Source organism: Mauremys reevesii, linkage group 25 (assembly GCF_016161935.1).
Source record: "Mauremys reevesii isolate NIE-2019 linkage group 25, ASM1616193v1, whole genome shotgun sequence".
In the NCBI taxonomy this organism is placed as follows: Eukaryota; Metazoa; Chordata; order Testudines; family Geoemydidae; genus Mauremys; species Mauremys reevesii.
In genome coordinates this window covers 15,192,407-15,203,935 of record NC_052647.1, presented here as the reverse complement: position 1 = coordinate 15,203,935, position 11,529 = coordinate 15,192,407, and the positions used below count along the sequence as shown (strand labels likewise).

Genomic DNA, 11,529 nt, shown 5'->3' with positions numbered 1-11,529 from the left:
GGAACAAGCCAAGGGTTCGAGCCCCTGGCCTGGGAGGAACGGTTCACACCCAGCACGGGGAGTCTGGAGCGAGGGGGGGGACCTGCAAACTCTGCAGATCTGTTGGGGCTGACGGGCATCGCGTGGGAGGCAGGGCCAGCAATGGGCTGTCGGGTGGAGATGAGGCTCAGGGCAGCTCAGCTCTGGGACCAGGTCCGGGGGCGGGGGGATCCCTGGCTCGGGAGGGTTTTCAGGCCAGGTTGGAGACGCCCGTCAGGGCTGGCTGGGGGTCCTGGGCCCTGCCTCAGCCCAAGGGGCTGGAGTAGATGCCTCAGCCCGGCCCTTCCAGCCCCACTTTCTGTGATTGTATAAACAACCCCCCCTGCCCTGCAGGATGCACCCCCCTCCCCCAGGCAGGGCGAGAGCCCCAGTGTTGGCCAAGTCACCCAGTGCCTCAATACCAGGCTGCCGTGAGCGTGATGAGAACCTGTGTGGAACAGAACAGCTGCCTGGGCACCCCCCAACCCTGCCGCTGCCCCTCACTCCTGACCCGCAGCCCCCTGGTAGCCCAGCCCTGGGCACCCCCCAACCCTGCCGCTGCCCCTCACTCCTGACCCGCAGCCCCCTGGTAGCCCAGCCCTGGGCACCCCCCAACCCTGCCGCTGCCCCTCACTCCTGACCTGCAGCCCCCTGCTAGCCCAGGCCTGGGCACCCCCCAACCCTGCCAGTGCCCCTCACTCCTGACCCACAGCCCCCTGCTAGCCCAGCCCTGGGCACCCCCCAACCCTGCCAGTGCCCCTCACTCCTGACCCGCAGCCTCCTGGTAGCCCAGCCCTGTGGTCACGCAGCCTGGGGCCTGGGCTCTACCAGCTCCTGAGCTGGGCCCTGTAAGAGCCTGAAACAGCTGCCCTGGGGCCTGTGCTCAGTGCTGGGGCATCTCCCTCCTCCCCTTCCCCTCGTCCCAGCACGGGGATTTGAACCCAAGTCGCTGCTCTGTGCTGCGTGGGGCCCGGTCCATGTACTTAAAGTGCCGCCCAGGATCTTCAGGGGGAAAAAGGCAGCGCCACGTTTCTTGGTGATCCGTGTATCAACCAGCCCTGTATCATACGCACGAGATATTGTGCCCACACGCTCGACCTTGTTACCAATGAGTTACTCCCCTTAACTTCACTGGCCAGGTGAGTTAGAGGGGGGAGGGGGGGAGCCGGGCTTCTGAGCTGGACCGATGCTCCCTGTCGACAAGCCCCAGGGTCCTGTTGAGACCCCTCACATCTATAGCAGCCTCAAAATCTGTGTCTGTTGGTCCTTTGGGCTGCTGCTTTCTGGGTGTTGTCCCAATGCTGCACAGAGGGTGTTCCCCAAAGCAGGTGCTCGCTACTACCCCCCATGGCTGGCAATAGGTCTGGGCTTCTTCAGCAAGCCCCCCGGACACGTTTTATTGTTCGTGGGTCTGGCTCCCATCCCCTCTCCAGCTCTTGCAGCTGGCGGGAGGTGCTGCCTCCACGCCTGGCTCAGTCACACCTCGTTCATTCAACAGGGCCGTTGATTAAAAGGGGGGTGGGGGGTGGGGATCTTATTCTACTCCGAGCAAAAAGACATTTTTGATCGTTAGCCCAAGGCTCAGCACCACTTGTTCTGCATACGGAGCTGATGCGAAGTTGTAGGAACATGGGGGCATAATACAGAGATTTACCTACAGAGGGACCCCTGGGACCTGCCCCAGATGGAGCACAGCGCAGGGCCTGCTGCCCCCCCCTCCCCCATAGAGCCAGTGGGAGATGGGGGCTTTTGGCTCCCCGGGGGGCTTGCTGCCCTGCCTGCCCCACAGTGTGACCCTCCCTGGGGCAGGGTGGCCGGGAATCCGCTGAGCCTGCGCTGTTGTCCAGCCCGTAAATCCCTGTTTGTTCCACCGGTGGGTTTTCTAAAAGGGTGCAAAGAGCCGGGGGCGAGGGGGGGCTGTAGGACCCCTCCTCCAGGCGCCAGCCTCTGGCAGCTCCCTGGGATCCCTGGCTCAGAGACCAGCCGGGGAGCTGCTGGGCCGGGAGGGGTGACCAGGCAGCCCAGGACAGCAGCGGGTCTGGGGGCGTCTGCAGGGAGGGGTAAGGAGGAAGGGAGCGTGGGCTAATGGTCAGAGCTGGGCGCCAGGACACCTGGGTTCTGAGCCCGAGGGAGAGGTAAGTATATGGCTGTGGGAGTCAGGACTCCTGGGTTCCTCTGCAAGCCTGGAGACCCCGGCCTGGCTCCAGGGCCCTGCTGGCACAGGCTGGGGGGCCCAGCTGCTGTCTAACCCCCCCCCACCCTGCCGCCTGAAGGCATCGGCCTGTCACTACCTGGGCCTTGCCCGCCCCCCCACCCCTAGCAGCAGCCACTACAGTCCCACCATGGCTTGGGCTGGAGCCGCCCCTGACCTGGGGGGGGGGCAGGGAGAGGGGGGACATGGGCAGGGCTGGGAGCAGCATGAACTTAACTAGCAGCCACTTGTCTGGGGGTGGGGGGCTCAGGACAGGCTGCCAGGCGCAGACAGCGGGGGGGGGGATGTGTGCCAGGTGCAGGCTGCAGGGTGGGAGGGCTGGGGTGCCAGGTGCAGGCTGCAGGGGCTGGGAGGGTGATGGGTGCAGGGTGGGAGGGTGCAAGCTGCAGGGTAGGGGCAGGGGTGCCAGGTGCTGGGTGGGAGGCCTGGGGTGCCAGGTGCAGGCTGCAGCGGGGAGGGTGGGGGGCAGGCTGCAGGCTAGGGGACGGGGGGCTGCCAGGTGCAGGCTGCAGGAGGAGTGGGGAGGGGTGACGGGTGTAGGGTTGGGGGTGCCAGGCTCAGACAGCAGTGTAGAGGAGGCAGGGGGTGCCAGGTGCAGGGTTGGGGGTCAGGGAGTGTCGGGTTCAGGGTGGGAGGCCTGGGCGTGCCAGGTGCAGGGTGGGGGGGCAGGAGGTGCCAGGTGCAGGGTTGGGGTCAGGAGTGTCGGGTTCAGGGTGGGAGGCCTGGGCGTGCCAGGTGCCGGGTGGGGGGGCAGGAGGTGCCAGGTGCAGGCTTCAGGGGGTGGGGGGAGCAGGGTGGGGGAGGGGATGACCAAGCCCAGCAGTGTCATCAACAGGCCTCTTGGGAGCGGGGGTCTGGAGACAAGGAACATGGGGGGGGCTTTCATCCCCCCCAGTCCTCGCCCACCTTGTGCCCCGGCTCCCCTGCCATTGGCGAGGCTGCCACAGCCCTGGTGCCTCCCCAGGCAGTGCTGAGCCAGGCACATTCCCTGCCGGGTGGGAGGCTGCGACGGACACGGGGGGGGGGCTGAGTAGTGACACCCGGAGCCGCCTGCTCCTGTCAGTGCTGCCGTCCCGGCGCCAGGGCCCTGCCGTCCTGCTGGGGTCGGGGTCCGAGAGGCAGGTGGGGCCGCGGCTCGGCGGGCGTGAAGGCGCCAGGCCGGAGCCCAGCGAGCGACGGAAACAGGCAGCCAGGTCACAGGGGGCACTGCTGGGGCAGGGCTGAGGGGTGGGCACAGGGTGCGGCTGAACTGGGCCCGATCTCGTCTCCAGCACTGGGCGCGGCCTGGGACCTTCCTGCCCTGGGGGCCGGCTCCTGCTGGCCCAGCTGAGAGCCCTGACCGCGGCCCGGTCGCCTGGGTTCTCGTCACCAGTGCACACCCCGGCCAGGGCAGATCAGAGCCACTCCCAGCTGCTCTACCCATAGGGACAAGCCCCAGCCCGACTCGTTGGGGCTCCCCCCATGTCCCCTCGGCAGAGCCCCCCCAGCCCCTCTGGGCAGAGCTGGAGCCCGGCTGGGCCCGTTGCCATGCCGGCGCCTGGTTGCTAGGTTTCGCTCGGAGCCGGCGTGGGCTGCAGCATGTTGTGCCAAACCTTGTAATTTGTGCGCTTGCTGCATCTCTCGGAGTAATGGGGGGGCCCTGCGTAAAGCCTGGGGGGGCCTGAGCCCTGGCCGGGTGAGACATCCTGGCTCCCAGCCCCCAGGCCCCTCCCGGAGCTGGGGATCGAACCCAGGCGTCCTGGCTCTAACCACTAAACGGAGCTGCCCCCTCCCCCGGCAGGGCTGGGGGGTGACATGACACGGGGGGAAGCAGCTGGGAGGCCCTTTCAGATGGGGGGGCAGGTACCACACTCCCATCGCCTTGCAGCGGCCCGCGCTGCTGGGGGGGGCGGGAGCCCCATTAACCCAGCAATGACCCGGCACAGGCCCCGGACTGAGCTGAGCTCTGCCCAGCTGGGCTTGCGGGAGGTGCCCGTCGGCAGGTACGTGGGGGCAGCCTGGGCTCTGGGACATCAATTGGGACGGGGGTGTCCCCTACCAACAAGCCCCCCCCCCGGACCACATAGTGGCCCGCAGAGCAGTCGGGGAGCGGGCAGCATTCACAGGGTTCACCTGCAGGCGCTGCCATCGCCCAGGGCCCAGCCAGGTGCCCAGTGGGTGCTGGGGGGAGCGGGGCATCTGCAGGGCACCGGGACCTGCTGGGGGGTGGCTGCATGTGTTTCAGGGCGTGCATGTGTGTGTGTGTGTGTGTGTGTGTGTGTGTGTGTGTGTGCACATGTGTGTGCATGTGTGTGTTTGTGTGTGTGTGCGTTTGTGCACGTGTGTGTGTGTGTGCGTGCGCACGCTGCGTGCCTGTCTCCCCGTGTGCACGCTTTGTTCCGGCTGCTGGCAGGCTGGCACTTACCCGCCCGCACAAAGCGCTGCTCCCGGTGCCTGTTGCCGACACAGCCCTGGCGCGGAGCTCCCAGGCTCACAAGCAGCCTGTGGGCACAGGCAGCCCCCATCCCTCCCGCGCTCCCTCGGGGGCTCGCCCGGCTCACCGCGGCCGGACAAGCAAGTCCCCTGGGACCATGCTGGGCTGCCCGGTGCTGGGGGGCCATGGGCAGCGGGGGGCACCGGGCACTGGGCACCTGCAGATCTGCAAGCGGACGGACCTGCTGGTGGTTGAGATTAACACGGTCTCTTGTTGCAGCCACAGCAGCGCCATGGACCCAGGGCACTGGCCCCCGCGGGGCCCCGGCACCCCCTGGATCTACCGGAGCATCTCGGGGGAGTACGCGTGAGTCAGGGCCTTTCTCACTAGATCATTCCTCCCGGCGGGGGCGGAGGGCACCGCTTTGCAAAGCTTTCCCTAGGCTGGCGTGCATGAGCAGGGGGCTGCAGGTCGGGAGTGAGGGGCACCGGCAGAGCTGGGGAAGGGGGGAGCCCAGGGCTGGGAGAGCAGGGGGCTGCAGGTCGGGAGTGAGGGGCACCGGCAGAGCTGGGGAAGGGGGGAGCCCAGGGCTGGGAGAGCAGGGGGCTGCAGGTCAGGAGTGAGGGGCACCGGCAGAGCTGGGGAAGGGGGGAGCACGCCCCCAGTGAGCTATCCGGGACCTCTGGGCCCCCCTCGCAAGCAGGCTAGCAGTGGGTGGGGCGGCCGGGTCCCCTCCCGCCAGGCTGGGCCCTGAGCGGGTGGGTCTCTCTCTGCCTTGCAGGTGTCGGGAGAAGCACTTTGCGGCTGAGCTGTGGCCGGCCCGGCGCCCGGGGCCCCGTGTGCACCAGGACCCCACGTGGAGCAAGTCGATTCCTCTGCCCCAGCTGCCCTCCAGCGGCGACCCCCGGGGCCTGCGGCTGCTGGGGAAGGGGGCGCGAGGGGACCGAGACGCCCCCAGCGAGAGGAAGCCGAGGGGCGGCTCGGAGGGCAGGAGGGGCCTGGGCTGGGCGGCCCCCCCGGAGAGGAGGGGGCAGGGGGCAGCAGCCAGCGTCCTGGGCAGGAGGCGGCTGGCAGGGAGTGCCATGGAGGTGCTCCCAGCCGGGCCACCCAGCTACGAGACCCACATGCTGAGACGGCTCCGGGTGGGGCAGGGCAGCCGCAAGCCGAATGAGCCGCGGCCCCCGCCCTACATCTCGCCCCCTGCCTACGACGCGCCCCACCGCACTCTCCCCACCAAGCGGCCCCGCGCCGCCCCCGCACCGCCGGCCGCCAAGCGGGGCCGGGCAGCGCCCCATGGGAAGGGGCCCGCCGGGGGCAGCCCAGAGCCCGCTCCCGGCTCGCATGGCCCCCGGCAGCGGCTGGCCAGGCTCCCCCATGAGGTCCTGGGTGGCTGGAGCTACCATGCAGGGTCGGGCTCCCTGGGGCGCCGTGCCGGGTCGGGGCTCTTATGCCCGGGGCTGGAGAGCGCGGTGCAGTCCAGGGCCCGGGGCAGCTCGGCTGAGTCCCTCTTCCGCCCACTCTCCAGCCCAGACAGCGGCAGCCACACGCTGCCCCGGGCAGCCGGAGGGGCCAGCAGGGCCCGCGGCGCCGGGGGCTGGGATGCAGCAGGGCCCGGCTCTGCCCCGGGCCGGCAGCGACTCCCCTCCGGCTGGGGCTTTGGCTACGCAGCCAGCTCCACGGGCAGCGCCAGGAGTGGGCAGCGGGAGGGCTGGGAGCAGAGAGGCCGGCCAGAACGCAGGGCGCCCCCCTCTCCCTGCCAGGCCCCCACAGCCGAAGGCCGAAGCCGTCATGGGGGCATCTTTGTGATCGATGCCACCTGCGTGGTGATTCGCGCCGAGTACATCCCGCCCCCGCGGCGGGAGCAGGTGCGGCTCCTGGGGTCCCCCCCGCCCCGGGACCCAGCCTCTCCATGCCAGAGGCTGCTCCTGGCCAGCCGACCCCACCTTGGGGCCTCCGAGCGGGCGGCAGGGCCCCCACCCCCTTCCCCCGGTGACGGCTCCCTGGGGGAGAGGGCGGCTCGGATCTTGGGGCTCCCCACGGCTGAACTGGGCCTGGAGGAACCACAGGGGGCCTGTGCCCAGCGGGAGAACCCCGGGCGCTGGGGCCAGCAGGCGGGAGCAGCTCTTTCTGGCAGCCCGGGGCGGCTGGTGGGGGGCCCCGGGGTGCATGGGCTGCCCAGCCTGGCTGCTTCCCCCGAAGAGCCGCCTGGGGTCCTGGGGGGCAGGGAGACCCCCGGGGACGGCACCAATCCCTCTGTGGAGCCGGGGCCGGGGTGGGGCAGGGAGGCTCCTGGGAACGGTGCCAGTCGGGGTGAGCCGCAGGCCCTGCCCCCCCGAGCCCGGCCCTGCGCCCGTCGCCCGTCGCTCTGCACCCGCGACCTGCGCGAAGCCGTGTCCCGCATCCGCCGCCACACGGCGCCCGACTCGGACACGGACGAGGAGCCCGCGGGCCCGGCCCCGCGCAGCCACGTGGCCTGGAGGGGGCGCCCTCGCCACGAGGCCCTGGCCTACAGCAGCAGCAGCCTGGAGAGCAGCGGCTCTGACACCACCGTGGTCCCGGCCGGCGAGGGGGCGCCCCCGGGGGCGGTGCCAGAGGCTGGGGAGCCAGGGCAGGAGGCCTGGGGCGGGGGCCAGGAGGGGTTGGAGAGGAGCAGGGCAGCGGAGCCCAGAAGGGGGTGAGGGCGATGGAGGGGGCCTGCCCTGCTCGTGCGCCCTGCACTTCCCTCCCGTCGCCCCTGCCCACCTGGCTCCTACTCACACCTGTAGGGGGGCGGGGCCTGGCAGGGCGTGCCCAGGAGGGGCGGGGCCTAGTGGGTGGGGAGGGGCCAAGCCCAGCCATTCAAATGCCCCTTAGATTTGGGAGGACAAGGCTGACCCCCAGAAGGGCTCATCACCAGGGTGGGGCTGGCAGCCCAGCGGGGTGCAGAGAGCTGACTGGAAGGGGAGACCCAGCTAGGAGCCCCGGGCCAGGCTCCTGTGTAGCCTGGGGCGGGTGTCCCTCCCCGGTGGGGGTCAGGGCAGGCCCGTCAGAGCCAGCTTGGCGTCCCAGCCCTGGCGCCCTTCCTGGCAGAGCCGTAACAAGGCATTTTAGCGCCCGTGCTGAGTGCGTGTAGTTGCACACACGCCCATCGGGTTTTTTCATCATCCCCCCCCCGGGCTTTGCACCCTAGGCAGCTGCCCTGCTCACCCTGCCCTGGATACGGCCCTGCTGGGGGGCAGTTAATGGAGGCGTCTGTGTCTCTACCCCAGACTCTTCTGTGTGAATCAAACCTGCTGTAAAATGGGCCACAGAGAAATAAACCCCCCTGGGGGCTTCTGCCCCAGCCTTGTTGCCGTGTCTGTGAGTTTATACCCTGACCAACCCCTTGCTACTTGCAGCTGCCCGGGCCCGTGACTCCGTTAACTGTCCGGCCCCAAACTCCTGTGCAGCTTTGCTGACAAACAGCTGCTGCGCCCCACCCCAGAGGCAGCTGCATTTCAATGCTGGGTGAGGGATTCCCTGTGCCTCCAAACTGCTGCTGCGCCCCACCCCAGAGGCAGCTGCATTTCAGTGCTGGGTGAGGGATTCCCTGTGCCTCCAAACCGCTGCTGCGCCCCACCCCAGAGGCAGCTGCATTTCAGTGCTGGGTGAGGGATTCCCTGTGCCTCCAAACCGCTGCTGCGCCCCACCCCAGAGGCAGCTGCATTTCAGTGCTGGGTGAGGGATTCCCTGTGCCTCCAAACCGCTGCTGCGCCCCACCCCAGAGGCAGCTGCATTTCAGTGCTGGGTGAGGGATTCCCTGTGCCTCCAAACAGCTGCTGCGCCCCACCCCAGAGGCAGCTGCATTTCAGTGCTGGGTGGAGCGACTGCTGGGGAAAGAGGCTTTGAGCTCCTTTGAGATGAAAGGCCTTAAAGAAACAGGCGATTCATAGTATTGGGTTGCTGAATCCCTGCTGCGAGTTCCTGTTCCTGGCACCAGGGTTCAAAACCAAACGCCCAGAGAGAGGGTAGAAGTAATAATTGGGAGGTGCCTTGAGGGGGCCTTTCCCGGAACCACCACTAGAGGGCGCGACGCACCCAATTTTCACCCTCTCTCCGCTAAGCGCCTGAGCCGGCCCGCGGGCTGGGAGCTGGGCCCGCGGGCCGGGCGTGCGGGGGCTCCGGGCACGGCTCGGTTCTGGGGCTCTTTGCCCCACCCCATCGCAGCTCCCCCCCCCCTCCCAGCAAAACGCTACTGAATAACACGAGTCTGTGGAGGCCAGGGGCTGGGAGAGAACCCAGGAGTCCTGGCTCCCAGCCCCCCGCTCTCACCCAGTAGACCCCACTCCCCTCCCATAATAGAAACCAGGAGTCCCCCCCCCCCGCTGCATGAATCCTGGGCGGGGTAGATCGGTGCTGGGGGAGGCGTGGCCCTTGGCAGCCTCACTGGCTCCCCGTGGGCAAGGGGGGGCACCCCCCCTTGCCACCCTTTGGTTTGGGCTGCGGCGGAGGGCTCTGACCTCACGGGGCACCTGGGGAGCTGCTGGGACTCCGGTGGGTGAGTCACCGGGGGTGGGGGTGATGGCAAAAAGCTCCCCCCCCCCACGCTGGGACAGCCACCACCGCTGACTCATGCTGCCCAGGGGGGAAGGATCCCCCAGCTGGAAAGAAAACAAACCGCACAACTAATGTGTCCAATTTGCACTTTATTTAAAACCAGCTCCTCCCCCTCCCTCTGGCCCTGTCATTATCTCCCTGACACAGGTCTGCAGCGACCCACCGGCTGGGAGCTCCGGCCCGGAGCCAGGAGGTGCCATGCGCCGGGCAACGAGCTTGGAACCCAGGAGTCCTGGCTGATTCCCGCTCTGCCTAGCTGGAAACATCCCCCCGCCCCCCCAGTGCTGGGAATGGAACCCAGGAGTCCTGGCTGATTCCCGCTCTGCCTAGCTGGAAACATTCCCCCACCCCACCCCAGTGCTGGGAATGGAACCCAGCTGCCTAGCTGGAAACATTCCCCCAGTGCTGGGAATGGAACCCAGGAGTCCTGGCTCCCGGCCCCCCTGCTCCAACCTGATTAGAGCCCCCTGCCCGCCCTGAGCCAGGGAGAGAACCCTGGAGTCCTGGTTCCTGGCCCCCGCTGTTCTAACCCGACCAGCCCCCACCCTGAGCCAGGTAGAGAACCCCGGAGTCCTGGCTCCCAGCCCTCTCCCCTCTTGCTTTAACCCACTAGACCCCACTCCCTTCCTGTAATTGGAGATAGAACCCAGGTGTCTTAGCCCCCCCGGCCCCCCAGCCCTCGGGGCTAAGATTCCAGCCCCCCCGCCCGCTGCTGTCCTTTCGCTAACCCCGTCTCTCCTGGCGCCCCTGACTCCGGCCGCCCCCCCAGTCGGCGCAGTGTCCCAGATTCCGGGCAGGGGTGAGCTCGGCTCTGAGTCACGCGGGTAAATATAACCCCCAGCGCGGGATCCTGCTGCCAGCCACTCACTTTCCTTTTTTAAGGAGCCTTTTCGAGGTGGACTCCGCCCACAAACACAGGCCTGGCGCTGGCCCGCTCTCCCGCCCCCCTGCGGTGCCAGTCCGAGCCCTATTTCAGGCCTGCCATGACTTTCTCACCCGGTTTCCTTTTAAAGGGACCCCGGCAGGTTAAAAGCCCCCACCCCTCGCCCCCTAGCTGGAGGGCTCCCGTCCGGGCGGCTCGGCCAGAGGCCCCAGCTGCAAAGTTCTGCTCAGCCTCGGCTGCTGGGATCTCGCGCTGCCCCGGAGAGAGCCGGGAGCTCTGGCCCAGAAGGCCCAGTTCCCATTGTCTCTGGGCCGGGGAGCTCAGCCGGGCACCCTGGCCTCCGGCCCACCACAGCTGGCTGAGCCAGAGCCTGCGTGCGCCACTCGGCTGAGCGCACCTGTGGGTCTCCCTTACTGTTCACCCCGGCTGAGTCCTGCCCGTGCCCCCTGGGGCCAGCCCCACACACAGGCCCACCGTCCCCTGGCCCTGGCCCCTGGCTCGACCATGGAAAAGGCTCTGCGCCCCCTGGCTTGTCTCCTCTCGGCTGCCCGGTCAGGCTGCCCCCCCTGGGCACCCAGCCGGGCCGGACGCGGAGCGGGAACAGTGGGGTCCTTGTGGATCGTGCTGGGTGCTGTGGGGGGGCTCGGCAGAGCTCAGGCCCCACCGTGCAAGGAGCTGTAGACAGAGACAGGAGCCGATACCTGCATCACACCCCCCGTCCTCCTTCCCCAGAGGTGGTAGTTTGCACCCCCTGGGGTGAGAACTGCCCAAGGAGCAGGGGGGCCGGGACACTGGTCTGGGGGTGGGGAGGGGCAGGAAGGGGGCCCACGGCTCAGGCCATGGGGGTTCTGCTCCCGGGGGCGAGCGGTTTGGGGCCCAGCCTGTGGTACTTTCAAGGGGTGCAGTGCAGCGATGGACCCTGCCTGGCACTCAGCCGAGCCTCCCTGAAAACCAGGAGCCACTTGGTCCAACTGGCCTCAACTGAGAGAAGCCCAGGGGCAGGTGGGGAGCTCACGCTGCGGCTCCTTCATCCCGTGGCCCGTCTGCTGGGACAGGGGGGATCCGGCGTGTGGCTTCCAGGACACCTGGAGGGAGCTGAGACCCACCAAACTCGACTCACGGCACCATCTGACGGGAACAACCTGCCGGAGCCGCCAACCGGGGCCCAGACTGGATCCAGCCACTCACAGGTGAGAGGCTCCCACCACCGGCCCACCCGGCCCGAGCCAGCCTGGCCTGCTAGGCCACTCTTCACCGCTGCCCCCTGGTCTCTGCTTGCCCCATGCAGGGTGTTTCCCCATCAGCCCTGCCCCCAGGCTGGGGGTGGGTGGGTTTGGAAATGGGCCACAGGGCCCAGGTGATTGGGGCAGCCCTGCCCACCGCTGCTTGGACTAAACCCTGTGGGTCATAAGCCCTGTAGTGCTGACA

General features: G+C 68.5%; 1 protein-coding gene across 1 annotated transcript; it reads left to right on the top strand.

The window, feature by feature from the left end:
- Positions 1 to 4,100: 4,100 nt before the first annotated feature.
- DDN (dendrin) lies at positions 4,101 to 7,321 on the top strand. Its single transcript, XM_039514728.1, has 3 exons — positions 4,101 to 4,212; positions 4,923 to 5,009; positions 5,425 to 7,321. The coding sequence occupies exons 1-3, from the start codon at positions 4,142 to 4,144 to the stop codon at positions 7,319 to 7,321; spliced, it is 2,055 nt and encodes a 684-aa protein (XP_039370662.1). The 5' UTR covers positions 4,101 to 4,141.
- The last annotated feature ends 4,208 nt before the right edge of the window (positions 7,322 to 11,529 follow it).